The sequence below is a fragment of the Syngnathus typhle genome, linkage group LG14, assembly GCF_033458585.1.
Source record: "Syngnathus typhle isolate RoL2023-S1 ecotype Sweden linkage group LG14, RoL_Styp_1.0, whole genome shotgun sequence".
Taxonomy (NCBI): Eukaryota; Metazoa; Chordata; class Actinopteri; order Syngnathiformes; family Syngnathidae; genus Syngnathus; species Syngnathus typhle.
The window spans coordinates 3,674,626-3,696,801 of NC_083751.1; the positions used below are offsets into that span (position 1 = coordinate 3,674,626).

Here is a 22,176-nt window from a genome sequence, read left to right on the forward strand (position 1 = left end):
AAGTGAAGGACGAGGATTATGTCTGCTCGGCAGGAGTTCGGCCGACCAATCCCATTATCCAAGCGGCTAATTTTCCTTGGCTGGGGTTGGAGCGCCCGACATCTTGAATTTGGGATCTGCCGTGCAATGACTGCTTTGCTCAGCAGCAACGCATACTTGCGGGATGGTCTCATTCGTTTATGCTCGTTAGGTGCTGAAGGAGGTTTTAAAGCAGCTCGGTGGACGGGATTGAAAAAAGCGAGCCTTTGTTCTCTTGTTTACAATTTTCTGGAAAAAAATTCCAGATGATTTTCTGTGTGTGTGTGTTAATCGTGAGGATTGATGATCTGCGACTTGAATAATCCAAAAAGGAGGACAAGGGCGGAAGGATGAGGTGTGATGTGCTCGGCTGCGAATGATGGAGCGTGCTCACCTGGTTGAACCTGCGGGTGAAGGCCACGACGTTGGGAGCCGAGCTGTGCTTCTCCTTTTTGTTCCAACCGCAGCTTGACAGCTCCTGATAAAATAATAAATAAAAAAAACACATCAGGGTGATTGACGCCCGGAGCCGGAGCATAGATATTTTTCTTTCTTTTTTATTTCAAATTGTCTGCCCTGGTTATCATGATTAAAAAAAAAAGCTCATCGGTCCAGGCGAACAGAATTATAAGGTGGGAAGTAACTTTACCGAGCTAGACCACGTGTGAACCTCAGCGTTTGTAATATCCAATGACAAATGATGAAAGCAGACAACCCGAGTCCAAAATGGTGGTGGGGTTCAGACACGGGATGTGGAGGACTTTGCAGGATCGTGACCTGCCAGGATGTGGCTGAGACAAGTCAACTGCTCATTTCGGGGGGGGGGGGTTGTGCTGACCATGTTAATTATTATTCTCTCCAGTAACCATGCCATTTCCTGAACAAAGGCGCTCTATGCTCTCGACGGCAGGTCAAAGCAATTTTTACTACGGACACACTTTGGTCCGGTAGGACCTACGTGAGAAGTATTGTATAAACTTACGCAGTCGTTGCAGAATAAGATAACCAGCTGCAGGACAGCCGCAAATGCGGATGACCTCATGAGTGATACCGCAGCGGTTCCTTCCCCCAACGTCTACATTGTAAACGGAAACCTGCAGCGCTGGGTACCCTGGGAGGCCTGAGAACGTGCAGTGTGCCAGAACAAGAGCGGAGGTATGATGGAAAAATGGATTGAACAAGCCCACTTGCGGCAAGAGACCAGAGATAGGGAAGAGAGAGGGGGGGGGGGGGGTGTCAGGAAAACAGGGATTGTTGATTATGTGAACATCAGCAGAACCTTTGACTGATTTTGGGACGTTGCCGAGTTTCGTGCCTCAAGTCAACAGACTGACGTGTTCCCTCTTGTTTGGATTAAATAAATAAAAATAAAAAACCAACAAGAATTATGATGGGGATAAGGGCAAGCATATAACGCACGGCTGCCTCCAAAGTGTGGACTCTGGCAAAGATCTGCTCTGTGTCCCGGCCAACATTATTACCTTTTCCTGTGCGCACCAATGTCGGCGATGACTTTACCAGGCCCGTTTTTTGCTACAGGCCACTGGACTGATAGTTTGCCAAGAGCAGTAAAATGACCCCGAGCGTGTTATCGCGTCAAGTCTACGGCGCAACCTTTGCCGCAGTCTGTCGAGCTCAGTCAATCCCAACTAGTGTGCCGTGAAAGCTCAGACTCCTGGCCACCCGCTTTTTTTTTTTTACACTGTCTGTAAAAGTCTTGTTTTTTAAAGGGGTCACTGGTCTGCATGAAGGTCAATGACATGAAATTTTTATTGAATGTTTAAAAAAGTTATATTAAAGGGGAAGTCAAGTCAAAAATGTTCTTTACAATCATTTTGGAGTAATATTAATTAACAGACAAATTCAATCTTTTTTTTTCGAAATGACAAAATGGCCACCCCCTGAGAAGATGCCCACGATTGGTCATTTCCAGAAAAAAGGCTGCCCCTTGCGATGGACGAAAAATTGGGCGGATTTTTTTTCCTGCTCGTTTTCACACAATTAATCATGCTCTAGAAACACAACCTTCCATTTATACAAGCCTGACACATCGACGTGATTTCCAGTGTGTCACATGGCTGATGCGGTCATGAGTGACTGGGAGGCAAACGCTCTGTGTCACTTAATATTTCATCCACTCCCAGCTTGAGATGATTAACTTTCAAACATGCGAAAGGGAAAGACATCGTCAAGACCGTCTGCAGTACAAAAATGACGAATCCTTCCCAAAGACATTTTCAAGCCGGTCGACCGTCTCAATTTAAGGTGGCACTGAAATTAAATGAGACGTGACAACCGGTTCGAGGAGAGCATGCAGGTTTTTAGAGGCCACTTATTCCGTTGCTACTGGGAGGCAAACCTGAGGTCAGACCACCGTGCTTCTCGTTGAACAAAATCGCCTGGGAGCAATAAAGTCAAACGTTGGTTAGTTTTCATGACGGAATATTTTTTTTTAATAACGCGGAACACTTTTGATTTAATCCCGTGGAAGCTGTTGTTATGTCGCTTATGCAACATATAAAAATGCCTCAGCTGATGTCATGTGAAGATAGGTGGGAACACTACGACGCATGAAATTTAATTTACAACAACCAAACAAAGAGACCTTCTCATCTCCTTTTTCGAAGCAAATTTGCCATTTTTGCAACCTTTATCCAAAAGAAAACAAACGCCGCACAATGACGGGATGCCTTTTAAATCCGTTCAAATTGAACAAGTGTAAGCTAGCCCGTGTAAACGGAAAATGTTGGGAGTGAAGCAACATTTTCTGGAAAAATAGACGTCAAAAGTCAAGCAAATAAAAAAAGCTTAAGATTGATTCTTATTTTGCACGACAGTTTAGAATGTTAAAATGGCACGGCGCAAACTAATTCACTTATGTTTTATGCTGGAAAGCTCTTCCACGAACAAGTGCCAAGTTCAGAAGAATATTACACAACCGGTTATTTAATACTCTCTTACTCTGCCAGGGAACACAATTGAGATGGCAGACAGGCGCGCGCGCACAAGCACCTGCTTTTTGCATTATATGACCATAGAAGTGGAAAATAAGACTTTCAATCAAGTATTTCTCTGCCTCCTCCCCCTCCCCTTGGCTCTACGTAACGTGGCCTTGTGAACCTCTCTCGCTGAGTCCATACAAAGACATGTTATGGAACTTTCCGCAGTTTTAAAAGGTCTCCAATATAAGGATCAAGAATGATAGACTTGCCAAAACTCGGGTTCAAATCATTTAAATACATTATGATGCCCGTCTCGGTATGTGGACATAAAAGGTCTCACCTCGGGCTGGATGGCTTTGAACACAGGAGCATCCATGAGCGTAATCTGGCCCTGGAGGAGATCATTAAAAAATAAAAAAGTTAAAAATGTTGGACAAAATTAGCCATCTCTTAGCATAAAGATTAGGATGAGAAACCAGAGAGTGCCCTCTTGTGGTTGAAAATATGGCCAAACGTGTGTGCTCACATTGCAGCAAGGTCACTCTCATTGAAACTAGATTTTTGGACAATCACTCAAGTAAATAAAGTGTCGGAATACCAATAATTCCAAAATATTAAATGCAGTTGTGTTGTAGGTTAAAGGTAAAAACAACTGAACTGTGCATAATAAATGTATTACAATAAATTACGACAAAGCCAGAAAATCAGTTGTAAAAAAAAAAAGTACACAAATATATAATCCGTTAAATAAACTGCACTGAAATGCATCATATTTTATTAAAAAATGTGTCACTGTACCGTCAGTGATTGCATGTGTACCACTAGAGGGCGCCAGGGCACAACATTTGGATTTACAAGTGTATTTTATAGTGTTTATTTGTATTGTTTGATCAAAGGTGGGCGCATAGACATCACCAATCGTCACAAAGAAACACACGTACCGCATATTCTTCCGGTGTGACCTTCAGCACGTCAAAGACAACTGCGTCAAAGCTCTTCTTCAGCTCAGAACCCTTGTCACTGAGAGACTCTGAGCTGCTGCTCCTCTGCATCGCACACATAATGGCAGCAATTGATTCAAACAGGTGCAAACAAGAAGGTGAGAGCTTAAAATCTTTCATCTCCATTTTGGGGGCTTTTACGTGCATAAAAATTCAAATGTCTTGGTGGTGTGTGATTACGCGGGCTCACCTCTGAGATGGCGGCAGCAGTCGGGCCGAGGCCTGGTTGGCCATTGGGGAAGTCCATCATTCCCACAGCATGCAGCTTTAGCGCAGGAAGCCGTCGTTCATCATGCTCCGCTGCAGCAAAAGCCCGCCCCTGCCCTGAGAGACACCCCCCCCCCAAAAAAACATTAATAACACACCAACATACAGTGATACCATAACGCAGATGAGGCGCTCACTATGGAGCAGCAGCGCCATCTGGTGGCAAGCTTCATATCATTCAATCGAAATTCACCCACTCGAAGATGACATTGTGGAGAGATGACAAAATGAGATTAGGTCATGGTGAGATCAGTGTGCGCCATATGGACACTTTCACGGCAGTTTCGTTTGCACAGGTGATGACAGGACGAGAAGGAGATTAGGAAAAGATTTGCACTAAACAGCTTACACTTGGACGCACGTGCTCGAATAACGACTGCCATGAAACGTATATCAAACTTTCATTTTGACCTTGGCAGGATTTGGACAGATTTAAAAAATCTCATTCTCGTCTCGATGGCATACCCAGCGGTTCCTCAACTCACCGGTTGAGTGTCAGATGAGCATGGTTCCGGAGTTGAGCTCAGCCTCTCGCGGCGAGTCTTGACCTGATAAGTCGTCTCCCGTTGACGCACGTTGAAACTTGAAAAGAGAAAGAACAAGTCGGTTTTTCTGTATAAATGTTGCCGTGTGACTTATTCAACACGAGATGATCTTTCTAGAGGAATTTCTAAAATGCACATGAAAAATGTCATGGCTCAATGGAAGTTGGAAAACACTGCAGAGTCCGGACAAGGTGAAGTAGCACTTGTTGGCCACTAGGTGTCGCAGCGCCCAAAAGAATCCAACGTGTTGGCTTGACATGTACAATGAGGGAGGTTGAGGGAGTGAAGGGGAAGCAGCTGCAGATAAATTCTGCATGCTGGCAGGCCTTTGGACATCAGCTGGGGGTTAAGATTCCCTCATCCCCTTCAGGTTGTTATCACAGAAGGAGATGAGGGATGGAGGAGGGATACAAAGCCGGTGAGCAGAACAAACACGGGATTAAGAAAGTAAACTGCGGTTGACCCTGGCATTCATGGAAATATGGAAAAAATACTTTTTAATACATTGAGTTCTGTGAGATAAAAAAAATACAAAATAACAATAAAAAAAAAAATTATGTCTCCACGTGTGAGCGTCAAACGTGTGAGTCGTGACCTACAGCAGCTTATTTTGTATTGGTTGTATTTAACTGTCCCATTCCAAAAAATATTCTAATACCTTACTAACATCTTTTTTAACTTCAACTTTGGGTAGGAAAAAAAATAAAATACATCCTCTTTGAGCTTGAAAAACACATTAGTGTATCATTGTCAGACAGATTGCTCGAGTGAGAAAGCCTCAACATCTAATGAAGCTTGCTCGCTACTCATCAGTAACCATCTCGGGCCACTTTGCGTCCCACACAAAGCAGCCGCCTTCTCCTTGTGAGTCAGCGGCCTTTGGAGCCAATCTCAACCGCCGCGCAAATAGAATAATGAACTATCGGTGACAAACAGCGCAAGGCGTGCGTGCCAAGGCTTGTCGAGGAGATTTGAAGCCAGGCTGCTAAATGACATTCGCACACTTGTAGACTGGCTGTGAGTTGTTGTTACTCACAGGCCGGGCGGGCGCATGTGACTACGCATTCCATGACCAAGCCTTCGCATTCCGATCAGCCCGAAAAAAAAAAAAAAAAAGCACACGTCTTTTCTCAACAGCTGTCAATCTCATTTCAGAAACTAGTGGATTGATCTTTTGCTAACGCAAAGAACAACTGTCAGAGAAGGCAAAGGTCAAAAGTTGGGAAGGAGTAAAAAGGCAGAAAAGGTCGAAATTCTGAATGCATGTAAATTTGAAACAATAAAAATAGGTGTGCCTGATAGCTAATGATTAGCCTAGCGTTGTTTTATGATATTATTCTAAGGTAGCCATAAACGTGTGTTGACAAGACCCAGATGGTTTTCACACAGACTCAATCCCATTTGCATGTTTTATGTGTCTCAAGTCCAAGAGCACAAACATGAGATGAGGCCATTTAAAGGCTGGGAGGGAAATTCGATGGAAGTTTAGCTTTGGCGCTTCCGGCGAAAGGTCACGGAGTGCGAGAAGGGGATGACGTTCGCACCCGGAGGGCCCTTGGAGCGTCGCCTATTAAATTGCTGGTGAGTTTGGACGAGCGGACGTTGGGATAATCTAAGAACCCGTTTCGGAAAAGATTGAGAATCGACGTGATGGGGCGACAAACGCGCCAAAGTCACGCAGGAAAAAAAAGAAGAAAAAAAGTGGGTCAGTGTGTCCCGGAGAACACTTGCTAGCTCGTTAAAAGCTACGCCCGTTTTTCCTTTGGCCGCCTGTGATGTTGCCGATTGCTACCTCCCGCCGTGTTTCTTTGTCTAGCTAAGATTTCTTCAATGAGCAATTGGGACATGAGGCAAGTTTTTTTTTTTTTTTTTTTTTTTCTTTGGCTTCCTGGGGGTAAAGATCAGTGGATGTCATAAACGTTTATCAACTGCGGGCACGTGAAGGCCTTTGAGTCGTTTTTTAAGGGCTATCGCTAGCCGATGCTAACGCAGAAGCCAGAAAATACATGTATAAAAATCATAAAAACCACTAAATGTGAGGCCAACTGAGTTTGCAGCTTTGTGTCACATCGAGGTATTCTTACGCAGCCCGACAAAGTAGTTTATCCAGCAAGTTGGGGGAATTTCTGCCGCTTCTAAATCCGTATCCTGGCAGCCGCTTGCACCATGGGGTGTGATTATGCTTTTTTTAGACGTGCGTCTCCCCCTCTTTCTCCTCCTGCCTCCGTCACTAACAGATCTCTGCTTTTGATAATTAGAACCTTGGCGAAAGGGCTCGGGCCCGCCTCGGTTGTTGGAGGACGAGAAGGCCAAACAAAAAAAAAACGGCTAGGATGTTAACAATAACCAGTTTCGAGTTATTTCTTTTCAGTATTGTGAAATTTGGACGATTCAGTGCAGTGTACCGTAATTTTCGGACTATAAGTCGCGTTTTTTTTTCCAATAGTTTGGGTGGGGGGGGGGCGACTTATACTCAGGAGCGACTTATTTACATATATATGGTTTTTTTTCACTTTTTTTTATGGCTGGTGCGACTTATACTCCGGTGCGACTTATAGCCCGAAAATTACGGTAGTTTGAATCAACATTTAAGTTTCAAGCCTCCAGTCAAGTGTGGAGTCCCCTCCTAAATTTCAACCAGGTCGTTCCAAACTCATCACTCGAGTGAACCAAGTCATAAGTCAAGTCGTACAATCTTGCACAACATACCTCACCGGAATTGGCGACTTAAGTCTCACTCGACCCCCCCCCGTCCCCCCTTTCAGTTCTGCTTGGCAGTAAATAAGACACGCTGACACGTTGCCAAGCTTGTAAGCGGCGGCATGTGGCCGAGCGCTGCCGTGTGATTTGTTGCCTGGGCGGGCGGCGAGCCCGAGTTCAAGTCCACTGACGAAAGCAACGCTGACAGATGAATGAAGGGAAAAGGGAGGGGGGGGGACGGAGGGATGGAGGGGGAGGAAACGGTGGCAGTGTGCGGGCTGTTAACAAGGAAAGGGCAAGCGGAACAATGCAGGGCAACGATGCGGTCAGAGGAAACAAGATAGCATCTCGATGTCTTCCTCGATGAGTCTCCGAGGATTGACTAATGTCAACACTGCCACGCTGGTACGACTCCGGAGGTTTGTTTGCAACCAGAGTGGGAAAAGTCAGCGGAGAACTTCAAATCTAATCAGACTATTATGACACGCCGCTTGTTTTGGACCTCATTAGTAAGGAAGAGTTCAGCGAGTTTACAAAGCGGAGGCTTGCTCGATAAGCGTTTGGCATATTGAGAAAGCCGACAGCCCGGAGGTGTTTACGCTCACGCCGTCCGTCCCAGTTATCGGAACTTGAGACGGGCGCTGAGTTTTTCCCAGGACGGGGGTTGCGGGTGTGCCCTCGGGGCTCTTGTGTAAGACGCAGATTTAAAAAGGCACGACTTGTTTCGACTTGACAGACCTCAGCCTGCAAATAAACGCCGTCGACTCAGCTCAGTTTGGTCAATAAATAAAAACGGACGGTTTGGATGCGAAGCTGCTGTCGGGGTTTGACCCCGAGACGTTTGAAATTCTTTTGTAAGGTTATTTTGATAGCTTTGAAGCTGCTTAATTGAGCAATCCGGAGATCACGAGGCTCTTCAATTTGCGGCGCAACACGCATGACTTCCTCTAACATGGCACCGCCTGGCCTCTGGGGTCTTCTAAAACGCACTATTACATCTTGCAACACAAAAGGCAGCCGCGTTGCTGCTGGCACTTTACGGCTTTGCCATTTATTTATTTATTTAAAAAAAAAAAGAAACCCTCTAGGGTCACTTGCATTTAAAAAGGATTCGTCAGATTTAAAAAATCAGTATGTGTTTACCTCACATTCATTTTACATGAGCTAACCAAGAAACGATTTAAATATTAAACGTATTTATTTACTTTTCTATTGAATTTATGCAACTAGGATCGATGACACTTTTATTGCATCTCGTTCGGGACAGACTCCTCAAATATGCAAAGGGAAGTAAAACTACAACTTCGGTCTCGCTAAGGTATGTGTGTGTGTGTCTGAGACGTGCGTCTGCGCCTGTCCATGCACATGTACGAAACGGAAGAGGTGCAACAGCTGAGCTTGCAGGGAAAACAGCTGTATCGCTTGTACTTCGACCCTCCCACCCCCCTTTGCTCCCAATGAGCCCCCCACACTCCTTCCCAATCCTTCTTTCCCACCAAGCAGCTAAACAAGGGGGAACACACACCCATGGGCAAAAAAAAAACACACGCACAGACATGCAGGTTGTACACAGACAGACACAATCCGACACCCTGCGCCGCACGAGACGTTCTGTTCCGGCCTCGGCGTGTGTGTCCAAAAAGTTTTCGTCCGGTTGACTAAAAACCAAAAAGACATAGAGCCTCATTCACTCGCTTTTGTTTATATTAAAATCTTAATATTTAAATATATGCACTGAAAATGAAATTGAGACTATAAAAGACGTCCTGCTAACAAAAACTAAATAGAGTGCCGGGCTTAAAAACTCAGCATTAAAAGCTTCGTTTACGGAATAAAAAGGCTTGCAGACGTCGTGTTAAAACTCTCCATGGGATGTTTTGCCAGGTCAAAAAGTTTCCATGACATCGGCGCTCTCGCTTTAGCTCGCCGAGACACTCAAGATTTCCGATAGTTGAAGCGTTCAGAGCACCTGACATCGCTACGTACGCGGGAAGTGAAAGGAAAAAAAATATGATCAATTCTCCGGCTCTGACGTACAACCAGAAAAGTTGTTTGATTTGTAAAAAAAAAAAAGATGGAAAAGAACAATTGTATGTCATTTTGTCACATTTTCCACATACTGATAATACTTCCGTCACTCCAGTCATTCCAGATCCACCAGAAGGCCGGGCAGCTCAACGGTGTCAAGTGGTTGCTCATAGCTGACATTCTCCGTACCGTAAAAGGCTCCCGGGCCCGAGCCCTGAACCCACTTTTCACCCCGTGACCAAGACACAGACAGCCCGGAAGCTTTATTTGCTTTCTGCATCATGAACAAAAACAGAATGTGCCACGCACTGCGCTTTCTATGCTCAACTTATTTTGGCCAAAATAAAAAAAAATAAAAAATGCTGCTGCAGGCATGACATTAAAATTGCAGAGAAGCCGTTGCGTCTTTTACTGCTTGCGAAAAGACGATGGCAGCCTCTGAGATTCGCTAGAGCTTGCATGCATTACATCTGACCTCCTTCCCACACATTAAAAAAAAAAAAAAAAACTAAGCACCTACACCACCTGCTTCAGAAAAACAGCCAGCAACATCTCACGTAACAAGCAAGCCACTTCAGCTTAATAGAAATGTTGTCACCGATAAGATCATGTGACTTTACACCTCCGATTTTGCAGAACCAACATGTACTGTTGAGCGTTGCCTTGGCAACTGAGCAACCACGTTATCTGTCAGGGTGGGGCAAGATGGGGGGGGGTGTAATAGTGTGGAACCAAAAAAACTCACAGATGGGATGCCCGAAGCAATTTCAGAGCCTGACGATTGAAGGAATTCCTATTTTGAATCAAAATATCCTTGATAAAAAAAAAAAAATGGAATGTCACATTTGGAGGACATTTTGGCAGCCTTTGGGAAACGTCCACAATATCCTTGTCGGACGTTAAACATGAGCCAATGCTGCAGATAAGAACGAGTTGAGAAAGCGCAGGGGGTTGGAACTTGACGATGGGAAAGGCCTGCTGAGTTTGATCCTTTTCTCTTGCATACACAAGGCTCGGGTTCTAAGTTCCATACACACACACACACACGCGGGCGTAATCTCCCACTAATCACATTTGCAAGTCTTGGACTGAGCAGTTACACGACAGCACTCAACAGATGGAACGAGACGCGGCGGCGGGCATGGCGAGGATTAGCCGAGTTCAGAAGGTTTGTCAAGTTGTCACACAAGCAGGTGGAACAACAAGATGGCAGAGAATCATTTTTCTGAACTTCAGAGTCCATCTGCAAACTATTCAATAGCGCTTTATTTATTTTTTTCTTCCCCCCAATCATTTTGAAACAGGAAGCTTAAACTACACCAGAAGGGACTACATTTTGGAAAGGTCCCACTGTATTTGACTATCTAAACAGTCAATCAGCCAAACAATGCTTTCTGGATGGAGCATTGTGCCATGAATAAATACGCTATTCCTGTTCAGGAGGAGGAACTGGGCGGCTCAAGCCAAATAAGATTGATTTTGTCCTTTCAGCAGTACCACGACAAACATTCTGGTCACAAGTCTGAACCCTTGACCACTGCGTCAAGTGTGGCTGATATGTTGGAATCTAGAACGGTCCATTCAGCCTTCAGTTTGCATACATTCAAACATGGAAGTTGTTAGTCAGCAAATGAATACGCCATTAAAAGACAATAAGTCTCCACGCTTCCATTATCGATTGTCAACGATATGCATTACATTAATGTGTGTCGAGACAAAGCGGCCGCACACTCAAAACAGCTTGCTGCAAGTCGAGTAAGGCCGCTTCATTCAAGACACTCAATCATACGAGTGAAGCCTCACCGATTTGTGAACTTGCGGGTTTGGTCAGAAATGTTTTATGTAGAAATAATGTATATTTGTCTCTATCTATGCCAGTGAGAGGCAGAATTATTTAAATGCTCTTCCAGTAGATGTCAGAAGGTACAAAACGGAGCTATGTATCCACGTTTGTGTTAGTTATATTAAAAATATTATATATATATAGATATATTATACATTGTATATATATAAAAAAATAAATTCCTGGAGAAAACAGTACCATGCATAAATTATGACACAATTTTACGCTGTCTTTTTGGGGAACCCCCCTTCCCAGCCTACCCCCAAATAAAATGTGCTTCAATTGTCTTCTTCTTTCCTTCACCTTGAAAGCTTTTCATGTCTAAATTACTGATAAAACCATGAGGACGGTTGGATGCACACGCAGCATTGTTAAGTGGGAGAACCTCCGCCACACCCAAAGCACTCCCCCGGGGGGTTAACCGTGCACGGGGTTCCACCACCACCCGCCCAACAACCCACCGCTGGAACAAACTGCTGTCGCCGCCGGGCTAACGACATCATCATCGCCTTGAAACTCCACAAATGGGAAGTCCTGCTCTCAAGTGCGCGCAAAGTTGCGCCATGAGAAGAGAAAGCAAGGGATTTTTCACAGAGATTAGCATGTGGCTAGCTGGACAAGGGTGTAGCGCGCGATATATCCCACACGACATCGCAAGCACACTTCCGCGGTGCTGGCCTCCCTGGACTGTATTCAGGTGGAATGACAATAGAAATATCTTCTGCGCTACACGGAGATATCAAAGCACGTTCTTTTTTCTTTTTCTTTTTTTTTTACTAAAAACGAAACAATAAAACACATAATTTATCGATAAATAAACGTCACTACACGTTTTAGACGCGCTGACCGCTTTGATGGCGGAGGACGCCGCACGTTAAAACAAACATACCCCCGCCCCCCCCCCCCCCCCCTTAAAAAAATAAATAAAGCAGCATATAACATTGAGCTGCGTTAGCGTCGAGAAAGCCAACTCGACGGCTGTGAAGTGAAACAGCAATAAAATACTCACCGGAGCACCGAAGGTCGTTATTTTCTGCGCGTGATATTCCAGCGGGTTCATGAGAATTTTAGGGGGGTTGGTCGTGGCCGAGGGTCGACAAGAGAGCGATCGGGCGGGCGGGCGGTGCACCCTCAACAGCTGTGTTCTGTTTTGAATGAGGACCAAGAGGATGAGAGGAGAAGGGGCGGTGCTTGTGCTTTTTTTGTCTTCTTCTTCTTTGGTATCTATGGAGAGGGAGTTCTTCTTCGGGCGTGACGTCACGTGTCACGGTCTCGTCGAATAAACTAATTCAAACGTTCAAATGGCTCGCATGGGCAAGGACGATGTTGTTGACGGCAGACCAATTTTGGGAAAATGGTTGTGTCGTTTTTTGCAGGGTCAAATTGAATCAGGTTGCTTAACGGGATAACAAAAGCCTGCCTTTTACTCTGACTCCATCTGGTGGTCGAGATGCTACACTGCATCTCGTTCCCCATTTTCAATGTTTATAGTTATGTGACGGTATTTTAAAAAATTACTGTACACCAATATTCACAATCGTGACTTTTTTTTCACTCAAGCAAAAATGCCTGTCTTCTTTCTGCTCAATTTTATTCTGTATAGGATAGCATTTAAATTTATATTATGTTGCGTGTTTTTCTTTTACAATTAGTGAAATACGGAAATGCAAATGAAAACATTAAGACATCATTGTCCGAATGAAATTATTTTTCAGTCGACACATTCTTGAATCGATTAAAAATTCACCAGATATGTTGTATGTTTTTACATTTTGAGTTTATGGTGGAAACACACAAATGCATACATGGAGCTGTCACTCCCCAAATTTGAGCTGTTTCTCCTTTTGCAAACCGTGTAGTTCCCTAGCTCGATTCTTCAGCTCCTCTGCCTTCTTCTCGTCCTTCTCGGTGCCGTCGCCCATCTTGTACATGCGGCTGGCGTTGGCGCAGCCCCACACGTGTCCCAGCTCGCAAGCCCGTGTGGCGTACTTGAGCGCTGTCACCATGTCAGGCTTGACCCCTTCGGCGTTGCCTTTGATGTACAAGGCGCTGAGATTAAAACAAGACGGGGCGAAGCCGCCCGCGCACGCCTTCTCGTAGTAGCGCCGGGCGATGTCCGTCTCGGGGGCTCCACCCTCCATGGCTCGCCCGTCGTGAGCGAGCAGACCCACATTGTGGCAGGCGTCGATTGATTTCTTCCCACCGGCGTTGCACGATTGCATGAAGAGAGAGTAGGCACTTTTCAGGCACTTGTTCACACCACCTGTTGGGAACATATGCCGGTCTTTATAATGTAAACAAAAATAGTCATATCAAAAATACCCCTTCATACAGACATGTGATGTGGCAATTTTGGATTATGAGCTGTGCATTTTTATGGATGGATAATTTGTACCTTTGCCTGTGACATGGTAAGCCCCCAGTTTGTAGCAGCTCTCTGCATGACCATTTTTGTCACAGTTGTGTTTGAGCACCTGTGCAGCAGCCTCGTAGTTCGCCTTCACTCCTTCCATGTAATCTGCTAACCTCTGGCACCCTGGCAATAACTTTGAGTGAAAATCACATATATTGTGCATACAACTATTATATCGAGATATCGTTTTACCTTCGGGATCGTTCTCCTTGTGGCACTGGAAGCTGTACTCCACGCCTAAATTATCCAGAAATTCCTCCACTTCTTTTTCATCTTCAAAGTTAACGAGTCCAGCCATTGTGATAGCCAATTTGTATTTTTGATTTCCAGTGATCAAATGAACTCGCAACTCGTCCACTTGTTATGACCTTGCTGCGTTACACATGGCCAGACGCTTAACGATATCTTCCGTACCGGGACATATTATGTTGGCATAAATTAACGGCAATACAGTAAAACCACAAAAATAATTACCCGTATCAAGGCAAAAAAAGCGAAAATGAAACTATGCAGCTTAGCATGTGCATTCGAGTCGGAATTCTTTAGCCCCGCCTCTCCATTTACTACTTCCTGTTTTATTTAACAGTCCTTCGTCGCTTTCCGTAGCTCTAGTTATGATTTTAGAAGTAACATAACATTTATGAAGACCCGCCTCCTCGTTTGTTACCAGGCACTCTTTTTGTGTGTATTTTTCTTATGACAAGGAAAATAAACGTCATTTATGACCAAACACTTTGTGACATATTGCGGGAATTCATTATCTTAAATTCTTTTGTCACAAGGATTTGGGGTATATAAAGTACCCTCACCGCTTTCCGTAGAGCCGCCTTTTCGCTGCTCAATCTACTTCCGGAGTTGTGACCTTTTGTTTACGATTTGTCACGTCAAAAATAGACCCGCCTATTATTTCGCTAGAACCCATTCCTACGGGCCAAGACGATTTTGTTGACATAACATTCAAAGTATAAACAAACCGACAAAAACATGATTTGCAACAAATTGGACAATCGTCGACGCCGTGCTTCGGAGAGGGAACGGAGGCGACGACAAGTGAGCTAGCTAGTTAGCCTAGTTAGCTTCCCCAGCCGTCCCCTCAGCATCTGGCCCGGCGTTCGGATCGGCATTGTTGGAGCCACTCCACAACATTCTCCCCTGCCGAATAAACTAGATTAATCCCACAACAATGGCCTCCAGCTTTCTCATTGCGGTAGGTTTCCTTTCCTCTTCACGTTCGATTGCTTTCTGTGCTCGATGAGGTTGCTTCTGTGTGGTCCGCAGGATGAGGCGTCCCCGGCGAGCTTGACGGACCAGTGCCTCACCTTCGTGAGCCAGAACCTGGAGTGCCTGTGCGTGAAACGTGCCGACGGTTCCCTGTGCTTCCGGGAGGCCGTGCTCTTTCCCCAGGAGCTCGCAGACCAGCTGCTGGCCAAAATGGCAACCGAGGGTAAACCCATCACATACCAGAGATGTCATCTCCAATCAAACAGCAGTGTCGCTAAAAAAAAATATATATATTCATGACAGGTCTGCTGAATGACAGCACAGTGGACGTGTTCCGGAACTGCGAATACCTGCGTCTGAGGCGTGCGTGCATCCGAACGGCACGCATATCTGCCGAGGCCTTCCAGCGAGCCCTCTGTCCTCACAGGCTGTCAGAGTTGGACGCCGCCCGGGTCAACGCCGACCTCACCATCCCCGACATTCTGCACGGACTGGCCACCAATAAATATTGTCAGGTAAGAATAAATGTGGGGGGGGAATGCCTGCTAAGCAATTCTTGTAAAATGCTTGAATTTACCCAAGACTCATGCTCTCCCTCGTAAATCTGTGTGCGTCTTCCATGGCGCAGGAGTCCCTCCAGCGACTGGTGCTGACAGGCCTCACCATGTCCTCCCTGGAGGAGCCGAGCCGGCACGGGTTCAGCGCCCTGCAAGGGCTGCGCTCGCTCTCCCTGGCCAACGTGGACTTCTACGACTCGGGTCTGGCCGACGTCTGCTCACTGCCGCGGCTGGAGAGTCTGGATCTGTCCAACACGTCGGTCACCAACCTGAACCCGCTGCTGGGCTTAAAGGAGAGGTTGCGCTCGCTCACGTTGCACCAGCTGAAGAGGCTGGAGATGAGCTCCGCGCAGCTGCTGGCTGTCATTGGTCAGTTGGACGCGTTGCAGGTGAGCGGACGGGCGAGTTCCGACGCCGAGGGACCGACGATTGATTTTTGTGTGCGTCTGTCTGCAGCACTTGGATATCAGCGATGACAAGCAGTTCACTTCCGATGTCGCTCGGCAGCTGCTCGGACAACCCGGGATACTTCCTGCTCTAGTTTCCCTGGATGTGTCTGGAAGGAAACAGGTGAACAAAAATAGATCATCGGTTTTCCAGCATTTCCAAATATTTACAGGGCAAAATACATACAGTGCATTCAAAAGTCAATTTACCGACACCTTTTTTTTTTTTTTTTTATAAATGCAGGTGACAGACGCGGCCGTGAAGGCGTTTGTGGACGAAAGACCCCAAATGACATTTGTTGGACTTCTAGCCACAGACGCCGGGTTTTCCGAATTCCTCTCCGGCGATGGAAACTTAAAAGTAAGTTTTTCTTTTTTTCCTTCCACTCTGTTAAATCTGAGCCTGTTTAGCAAGATGGTGGATAGACGGCTAAATTGTGCCATCTGCTGCTATACAGGTTACGGGCGAAGCCAACGAAAGGCAGATCTGCGAGGCGCTGCGCCGCTACAGCGAGCGGGAGGGCTTTGTGCGAGAGGCGCTCTTCCACCTCTTCAGCCTCACACACGTCATGGAGAAGCCTCGGCCTGACATTTTAAAGGTGCAGACAACCACGGTCGGGTCAAGCTCCGCATTGCTTCGCCCCGGACTGAAAATTGCCTTTGCAGCTGGTGGTCCTCGGCATGAAGAACCACCAGGCCACGCTCAACGTCCAGCTGGCGGCCAGCGCCTGCGTCTTCAACCTCACCAAGCAGGACCTGGCGGCAGGGATGCCGGTCCGCCTGCTCAGTACAGTCACTCAGCTCCTGCTGGAGGCCATGAGGACCTTCCCCAACCACCAACAGGTAGAGACCATTTCAAGAAACTAAAATGACAGCATGCACAATGTTCCTCTTTGTTTTCCAGTTGCAGAAGAACTGCCTGTTGTCTCTCTGCAGCGACCGCATTTTACAAGAAGTGCCATTCAACAGGTAGGAAGGAAACGCTGAATGGGCCAATCCATTAGGTACACCTTCATAATACCCCCCCCAAAAAATACACTTTTTTATTTTTGATCCTCATCAAGGTTTGAGGCTGCCAAACTGGTAATGCAGTGGCTGTGCAATCACGAGGACCAGAATATGCAGAGGATGGCTGTGGCTATCATTTCCATACTGGCTGCAAAGGTACGTTTGTATGTTATTAGTGCTGGATGGATTGAACTTCTGAATATCTTCCGCAGTTGTCCACAGAGCAAACAGCTCAGCTGGGTGCGGAGTTGTTCATAGTCAAGGTAACCATCTAAAATTTATGTTCGTCGGGCTGGTCACCTTGCATAGTTTAAGTCTGTTGTTTGGTCCCGCCCGCCCGTAGCAACTCCTCCACATTGTGCGTCAGAAGGCCACTCAAGGCATGGTGGACGCAACTCTCAAATTCACCCTGAGCGCCCTCTGGAACCTCACCGACGAGTCGCCGACCACTTGCCGCCATTTTATTGAGAACCAAGGACTCGAGCTGTTCATTAAAGTTTTAGAGGTACATGCAGACAGGACCAGGCAGACATTGTTAACAAAACTGCAGTTTTAGCTTTACATAAAAAAAAAAAAAAAAGTTGCCTCATTCAGAATATTTTTGGTTGTAATCGTTTTTAATTTGAAATTGAGGTTACGCTGGTACTGGATCAAAGTTTCTAAAATTGGGTCCAGCAGATGTTATAGAACTATCAATCATGTCAGCCAGGCCACACCATCTCCATTTCATGTGGAAAGAGTGACTCACTTGTTTTTCCCTTTGTTTCTCCACAGTCCTTCCCTAACGAGTTGTCCATTCAGCAGAAGGTTCTGGGCCTGTTGGTGAGCAACTCATCTTATTGAACATTGAAAAATCGGACCGCACAGGTTGACTGTTGTACCTTGTCCTGCGCTAGAACAACATAGCGGAGGTGGGCGAGCTGCATTGCGAGCTGATGGTCCACACCTTCCTGGACCACATCAGGACTCTGCTGCACAGCCCCGAGGTGGAGGTGAGCTACTTCGCCGCCGGCATCCTGGCCCACCTCACGTCACGGGGAAAGGACGCTTGGACTCTCAGCCCTGAACTCAGGTCGTCCCTTTTGGAGCAGTTGGTAAGAGTGACGAATGGGAAAGACGGCTAAAAAATAATAATAATTGTCAAGACTGAACTTCCCACAATGTTCTGCTAGCACGACGTCATCATGAAGTGGCCTGCACCTGACTGCGAGATGGTGGCCTACAGGTAAGAAACCCACAAATAAAACTGTATACATTCTCGACCTTGATGTTCCAAAGATGAAAATATCGCGTGTCCCGTAGGTCGTTCAATCCCTTCTTTCCCTTGCTGGAGTGCTTCCACACGCCAGGAGTCCAGCTGTGGGCTGCGTGGGCCATGCAACATGTCTGCAGCAAGAATGGTGAGATGCACAAAGACTGTATTGATCAAGTACGGAACAAGTAGATAATTGAATATTTGGTGTGTGTGTGTGTGTGTGTGTGTGTGTGCAGCCGGGCGTTATTGCAGTATGCTGTTGGAGGAAGGCGGCCTGCAGCAGCTGCAGCGGGTGCACGCCAACCCGCAAACGCACCCGGACGTCGGGCAGCTCACGGAAAGCATCTTGGAAAGCTTGGAACGTCACCGAGCGCGCACAGGCCAGCCCGTCGCCACCCGCCACATCAATAAAATCAACCAGGGTAAAATATTTTTTTCTTTCAAGGGAATTTGACAGCGTCTAATTCTTTTTCTCTTTCAGATATTCAACCCCGCAAGCTCGAGTGAGTCTTATGTCTAAAGTGAATGGACGGAGAATATGCAGCTGTTTGCACACAAACCTTCTTTATGTTACATACGAATGTTACAAATACGACAAAGTCGACAGGATTTTGAGCCGGAGCATGCCGCGATGATACTTAAGGTGCTGTAAAATGAGAACACAAAGAATATGGAAAAAAAAAAAAAAAGCTACACAGAATGATGTGCTTTAGTAAATGACTTTTTTCTCGTATTATGATTTTATCCTTGGAAGATATTTATCATGATGAGCATGTTTGTTAGCTTCAATGCGGTAATGGAATATGTATTTGCTTGTTGCATCACATTTATTGTATACTATTAATTATTTTGTTCCTTATTATTTGAGTCATTGTAATAAAAAATAAGTGCAAGTATTTGGTTATAATTAGTCTTAGCAAATGAACATTTTACTGTTTAGTTCTAGCTATGACATTTTTTCCTGAATGAGTTAGTGTTGCTAGCACAAAGGGGGAAAAAAAATGAGTGATTCACCCCGCCCAAATAAAAACAGCTTATTCGCCAATATATTGCGGTGGTCTCTTCTCTAGGAAGGCCGCCATTCCCTCCCGTCTGTCCCGCGTCGGGATGACCTGAAATGGTCGACACACCCGCCATTTTTATTAGGTACAACGAGAGCCAACACAGGAGATAAACACACGAGTGGAATTGTTTACCTGAGCGTAGCACATCCTCTCTATGGCCATCGCTGAGGTGATGTCAACCTGATAAGGGTCAAATGTCAGGGCACTGAACTGATGTAAAATGACAATAATGCGAAACAATTTGTGTACCTCCATGCCTCTGTTCATCGCCTCTTTGGCCATCCGTACAGCGATTGGAGCCTGGAGGACAGTTTGACAATCAAAACTTTTAGAAATCATTCTCATAAGTGGAGCTAATTATTTGCAAATAAAAACAACCCGAGTCTGTCCTCTCACTCAAAGTTAGACTATTTGAATTTTGAATATATATTCCTCAGAAAACAAATCTGATGCTGTTTTTTGAGGAAATCTAAAGTAACTCTGTCGCCGTCTTGTGGCAACTACAGGGAACTACAAGCCTTTTTGGGAGGACATTTATTTGTCTATCCCTGGGAATAGTGTGGATTTCTTGTAGTTGAATTAATAATCTTTTTTGTATTTCCTAAATATTTTAACTTGCTTCACACTATTTTGTACAACTGCGTGTCCACTATGCTTGGCCCATTTGTCCACTCCACTGCGGCCTTGCCGACTGCAGGCGTCTTAGCTGGAGTAGAAGAAATACGGAACGACAGATGCCCGCAGAGAAAGAGGGCAGGATGGGGAGGAGAAAGGGTCAATTGAAGAAGGATTTAATGTTGTGGAGGCAGACCTGAGGCAGGATCTCTCTGGCCAGGTCGAGCGCTTCGTGGTAAGCCGCCTCTCCTGTCTGGTCTTGCTGCACCGCTCTGTTCACCAGCCCGATCTCGGCAGCCGCTTGACCCCCCACGCGCCGCCCTGTCAAAATACACATGGGGAGAGGAGGGTTATAATATTTTTTTATTTTTTAAATCCAGTATTTTTAATCATTCAGCGCTAGTCTACATTGCAGGTTTAGATCTTTTGCAGGTTCAGATACCACCTGTGAAGATAAGCTCTTTGGCCAGTGCCAGTCCCACCGTGCGAGGCAGTCGCTGACTTCCCCCTGTGCCCCCCCCCAAAAAAAAACAACTCAAAGTCAAGACTTTCTTTGCCCCTGGTTAAGATTTTAGAGCGTGACGTCTTACCGGCCCCAGGGAGCAGCCCCCGCGTCGTCTCAATCAGGCCCATCTGTGCAGAACATGCTGGAAAAAAAAGCACAAGGGGACAAGTGAAGGTCGAAGATGATGAGCATTCTGCTTTTTGTATGTGGAGACCACATAATTTTTTTATAAACATTAAGGACTTCTGGATTGGTAAATATTTGTATCAAAAAATTGCAGGCCTCATTTAAGCGAAATCCCTCAAATGAATTTGTCCAACTTTGAGGTCACTCACCAGCAGTGCGGAGGTCACAGGCCAAAGCCAACTCTAGTCCACCTCCCACAGCCACGCCATCAATGGCGGCTATGGTAGGCATTGGCAACAAGGCTGAATGACACACAAGAAGCCAAGTCAAGTCTTTAACATTCAAACTAACAAAAAAAATGACTTCACCTACCGATCTGAGTCATGAGGGAGCGCAGGCCGTGAACAAACAGATCCGACTCCTGGTTGTTCATTAAAGCCCTTTCTTTTAAATCTGCGCCTGCAGACCAGAAGCAACATTTTGAGTGACAATTTATTTGGAACTTTCCTCTACAGTGCTCACCTGCACAGAAAACAGCAGGAACTAAACTCCTGAAGACAAGCACGCGCACTGTCGAGTCACTGGACACCTTGGACAGCAGCTCCCTCATCTGCTCACACAAATGCTTGACTCGAGTCATCATGCGTGTTTTGCATTGCATGCATGCATGCATACACACCTGAGACACAAACACATGACCCAAAGCGTTCCGAGCGCTATGTCTGCACATGCGCACTTCCGCAATGCCTGGAAAAAAACAAAAATTGAATGAACATTTGGAAATTTTCTAATGCGGAACTTCAGCTTGGAATAAATGGAGTCAATGTTAATTTTTTTGCATGCTGCAAATGTTTGATGAAATGTTATAATTGGTAACTGATGTCGAAATGGATGCCACACAGTTGGATGAATGTCTCACTAATTCGACAATCAAGAAAGTCTTCAGACATGTCTCCAATTAATCCTTATAGCATCCAATAAAATTGCACAATTCGCAAAGATGTTTCTACGTGATCAAATATGTTGCATTTGTTTTGTTTTGCATGAATTTGAAGATTTGTGTCAATCCTACCTTCGTCCTTCTCGGGCAGTTTCCTGAGTTCCACCTCCGGGGAGTGACTTAGCTGCATGCCGCCCAGAGCGCTGCTGAAACCGGCTACTGCCGCCACCACTCGGGCCCCCGGGGAACCGGCAAGGAACGACGACAAACTGCGGAGAAGTAGCGGCGACATGCTGGCTTTTGTGGAGGATGACGCACATCCGTAGAGGTGCAGGAAGTTTCTTCCTCATTGGCAAGAAAGTGAGTTGTCATTTGACTGACATTTTGAGTGTTCTTTGAACGCATCTTTACGGCTGTTAGCGAAGAGCGTAAACTGCAGCGCGTGGTGTTCACGTTTAACTTTTTGGCTCGGACATTCGTTATTTAATTACCCATATTTCATTAAAATAAAGTATCGCAGGAAATGCTTAATGTTTTTATTTGTTTTTACGACTAGAGGCACTCATACGCATTCTTTTTTTTATAAAAAAAAAATTGAAAAATATTTTGTTTACGCTTGCTTTTCACAAATAAATAACACAATTAAAATACATTTGAAGAGCGATGTTTCCTTCTTTGTCCT

The 22,176-nt window shown here is 45.6% G+C and overlaps 4 protein-coding genes across 7 annotated transcripts in view; 1 reads left to right on the forward strand and 3 right to left on the reverse strand.

Annotated features, from left to right (window-relative positions):
- Window positions 1-12,532, reverse strand: part of ralgps2 (Ral GEF with PH domain and SH3 binding motif 2) — a 31,622-nt gene extending 19,090 nt beyond the window's left edge. For 2 of the 3 annotated variants that reach the window (XM_061296628.1, XM_061296627.1), the window contains exons 1-7: window positions 12,354-12,532; window positions 4,714-4,810; window positions 4,366-4,384; window positions 4,152-4,285; window positions 3,902-4,006; window positions 3,301-3,351; window positions 413-496 (exon numbers count right to left, since the gene is read on the reverse strand). In XM_061296628.1, coding sequence (XP_061152612.1) covers window positions 413-496; window positions 3,301-3,351; window positions 3,902-4,006; window positions 4,152-4,285; window positions 4,366-4,384 — 393 coding nt within the window. In that variant the 5' untranslated portion in view covers window positions 4,714-4,810; window positions 12,354-12,532. The remainder of the gene's footprint in view (window positions 1-412; window positions 497-3,300; window positions 3,352-3,901; window positions 4,007-4,151; window positions 4,286-4,365; window positions 4,385-4,713; window positions 4,811-12,353) is intronic. The other variant, XM_061296629.1, reaches the window with a different exon arrangement.
- A 567-nt stretch (window positions 12,533-13,099) lies between these two features.
- Window positions 13,100-14,492, reverse strand: LOC133166947 (cytochrome c oxidase assembly factor 7). Its single transcript, XM_061297365.1, has 3 exons — window positions 13,950-14,492; window positions 13,740-13,880; window positions 13,100-13,607 (listed from the first exon to the last, which is right to left on the reverse strand). Exons 1-3 carry the CDS (start codon window positions 14,053-14,055, stop codon window positions 13,159-13,161), a joined length of 696 nt encoding a protein of 231 aa, XP_061153349.1. The 5' UTR covers window positions 14,056-14,492; the 3' UTR covers window positions 13,100-13,158.
- Window positions 14,493-14,620: 128 nt separating this feature from the next.
- zyg11 (zyg-11 family member, cell cycle regulator) lies at window positions 14,621-19,140 on the forward strand. Its single transcript, XM_061297361.1, has 18 exons — window positions 14,621-14,964; window positions 15,036-15,201; window positions 15,282-15,493; window positions 15,607-15,924; window positions 15,992-16,105; window positions 16,226-16,342; window positions 16,440-16,580; window positions 16,648-16,824; window positions 16,886-16,950; window positions 17,046-17,145; window positions 17,202-17,252; window positions 17,333-17,494; window positions 17,764-17,811; window positions 17,886-18,083; window positions 18,162-18,214; window positions 18,292-18,389; window positions 18,481-18,666; window positions 18,726-19,140. Exons 1-18 carry the CDS (start codon window positions 14,941-14,943, stop codon window positions 18,749-18,751), a joined length of 2,256 nt encoding a protein of 751 aa, XP_061153345.1. The 5' UTR covers window positions 14,621-14,940; the 3' UTR covers window positions 18,752-19,140.
- On the reverse strand, window positions 18,825-21,926 carry echdc2 (enoyl CoA hydratase domain containing 2). 2 transcript variants are annotated; one of them, XM_061297363.1, is made up of 11 exons: window positions 21,627-21,907; window positions 21,234-21,301; window positions 21,077-21,164; window positions 20,927-21,013; window positions 20,764-20,856; window positions 20,514-20,570; window positions 20,369-20,431; window positions 20,120-20,244; window positions 19,558-19,608; window positions 19,441-19,488; window positions 18,825-19,356 (listed from the first exon to the last, which is right to left on the reverse strand). In XM_061297363.1, exons 1-11 carry the CDS (start codon window positions 21,784-21,786, stop codon window positions 19,279-19,281), a joined length of 918 nt encoding a protein of 305 aa, XP_061153347.1. In that variant the 5' UTR covers window positions 21,787-21,907; the 3' UTR covers window positions 18,825-19,278. The 2 variants fall into 2 exon arrangements, with proteins under 2 accessions (XP_061153347.1, XP_061153346.1); XM_061297362.1 differs by having other exon boundaries at window positions 21,077-21,301; window positions 21,627-21,926.
- Window positions 21,927-22,176: the final 250 nt, after the last annotated feature.

Coding starts and splice junctions, on each gene's coding strand:
- LOC133166947 (XM_061297365.1), bottom strand. CDS start 14,055: ATGGCTGGACTCGTTAACTTTGAAGATGAAAAAGAAGTGGAGGAATTT. Junction 13,881..13,949: donor CAAGGAGAACGATCCCGAAG/GTAAAACGATAT, acceptor AGTTATTGCCAG/GGTGCCAGAGGTTAGCAGAT. Junction 13,608..13,739: donor TTACCATGTCACAGGCAAAG/GTACAAATTATC, acceptor TGTTCCCAACAG/GTGGTGTGAACAAGTGCCTG.
- zyg11 (XM_061297361.1), top strand. CDS start 14,941: ATGGCCTCCAGCTTTCTCATTGCG. Junction 16,581..16,647: donor CTCGGCCTGACATTTTAAAG/GTGCAGACAACC, acceptor TTGCCTTTGCAG/CTGGTGGTCCTCGGCATGAA. Junction 17,495..17,763: donor TGTTCATTAAAGTTTTAGAG/GTACATGCAGAC, acceptor GTTTCTCCACAG/TCCTTCCCTAACGAGTTGTC.
- echdc2 (XM_061297362.1), bottom strand. CDS start 21,786: ATGTCGCCGCTACTTCTCCGCAGTTTGTCGTCGTTCCTTGCCGGTTCC. Junction 21,014..21,076: donor TCCTGCTGTTTTCTGTGCAG/GTGAGCACTGTA, acceptor TCTGGTCTGCAG/GCGCAGATTTAAAAGAAAGG. Junction 19,609..20,119: donor CCAGAGAGATCCTGCCTCAG/GTCTGCCTCCAC, acceptor ACTGTCCTCCAG/GCTCCAATCGCTGTACGGAT.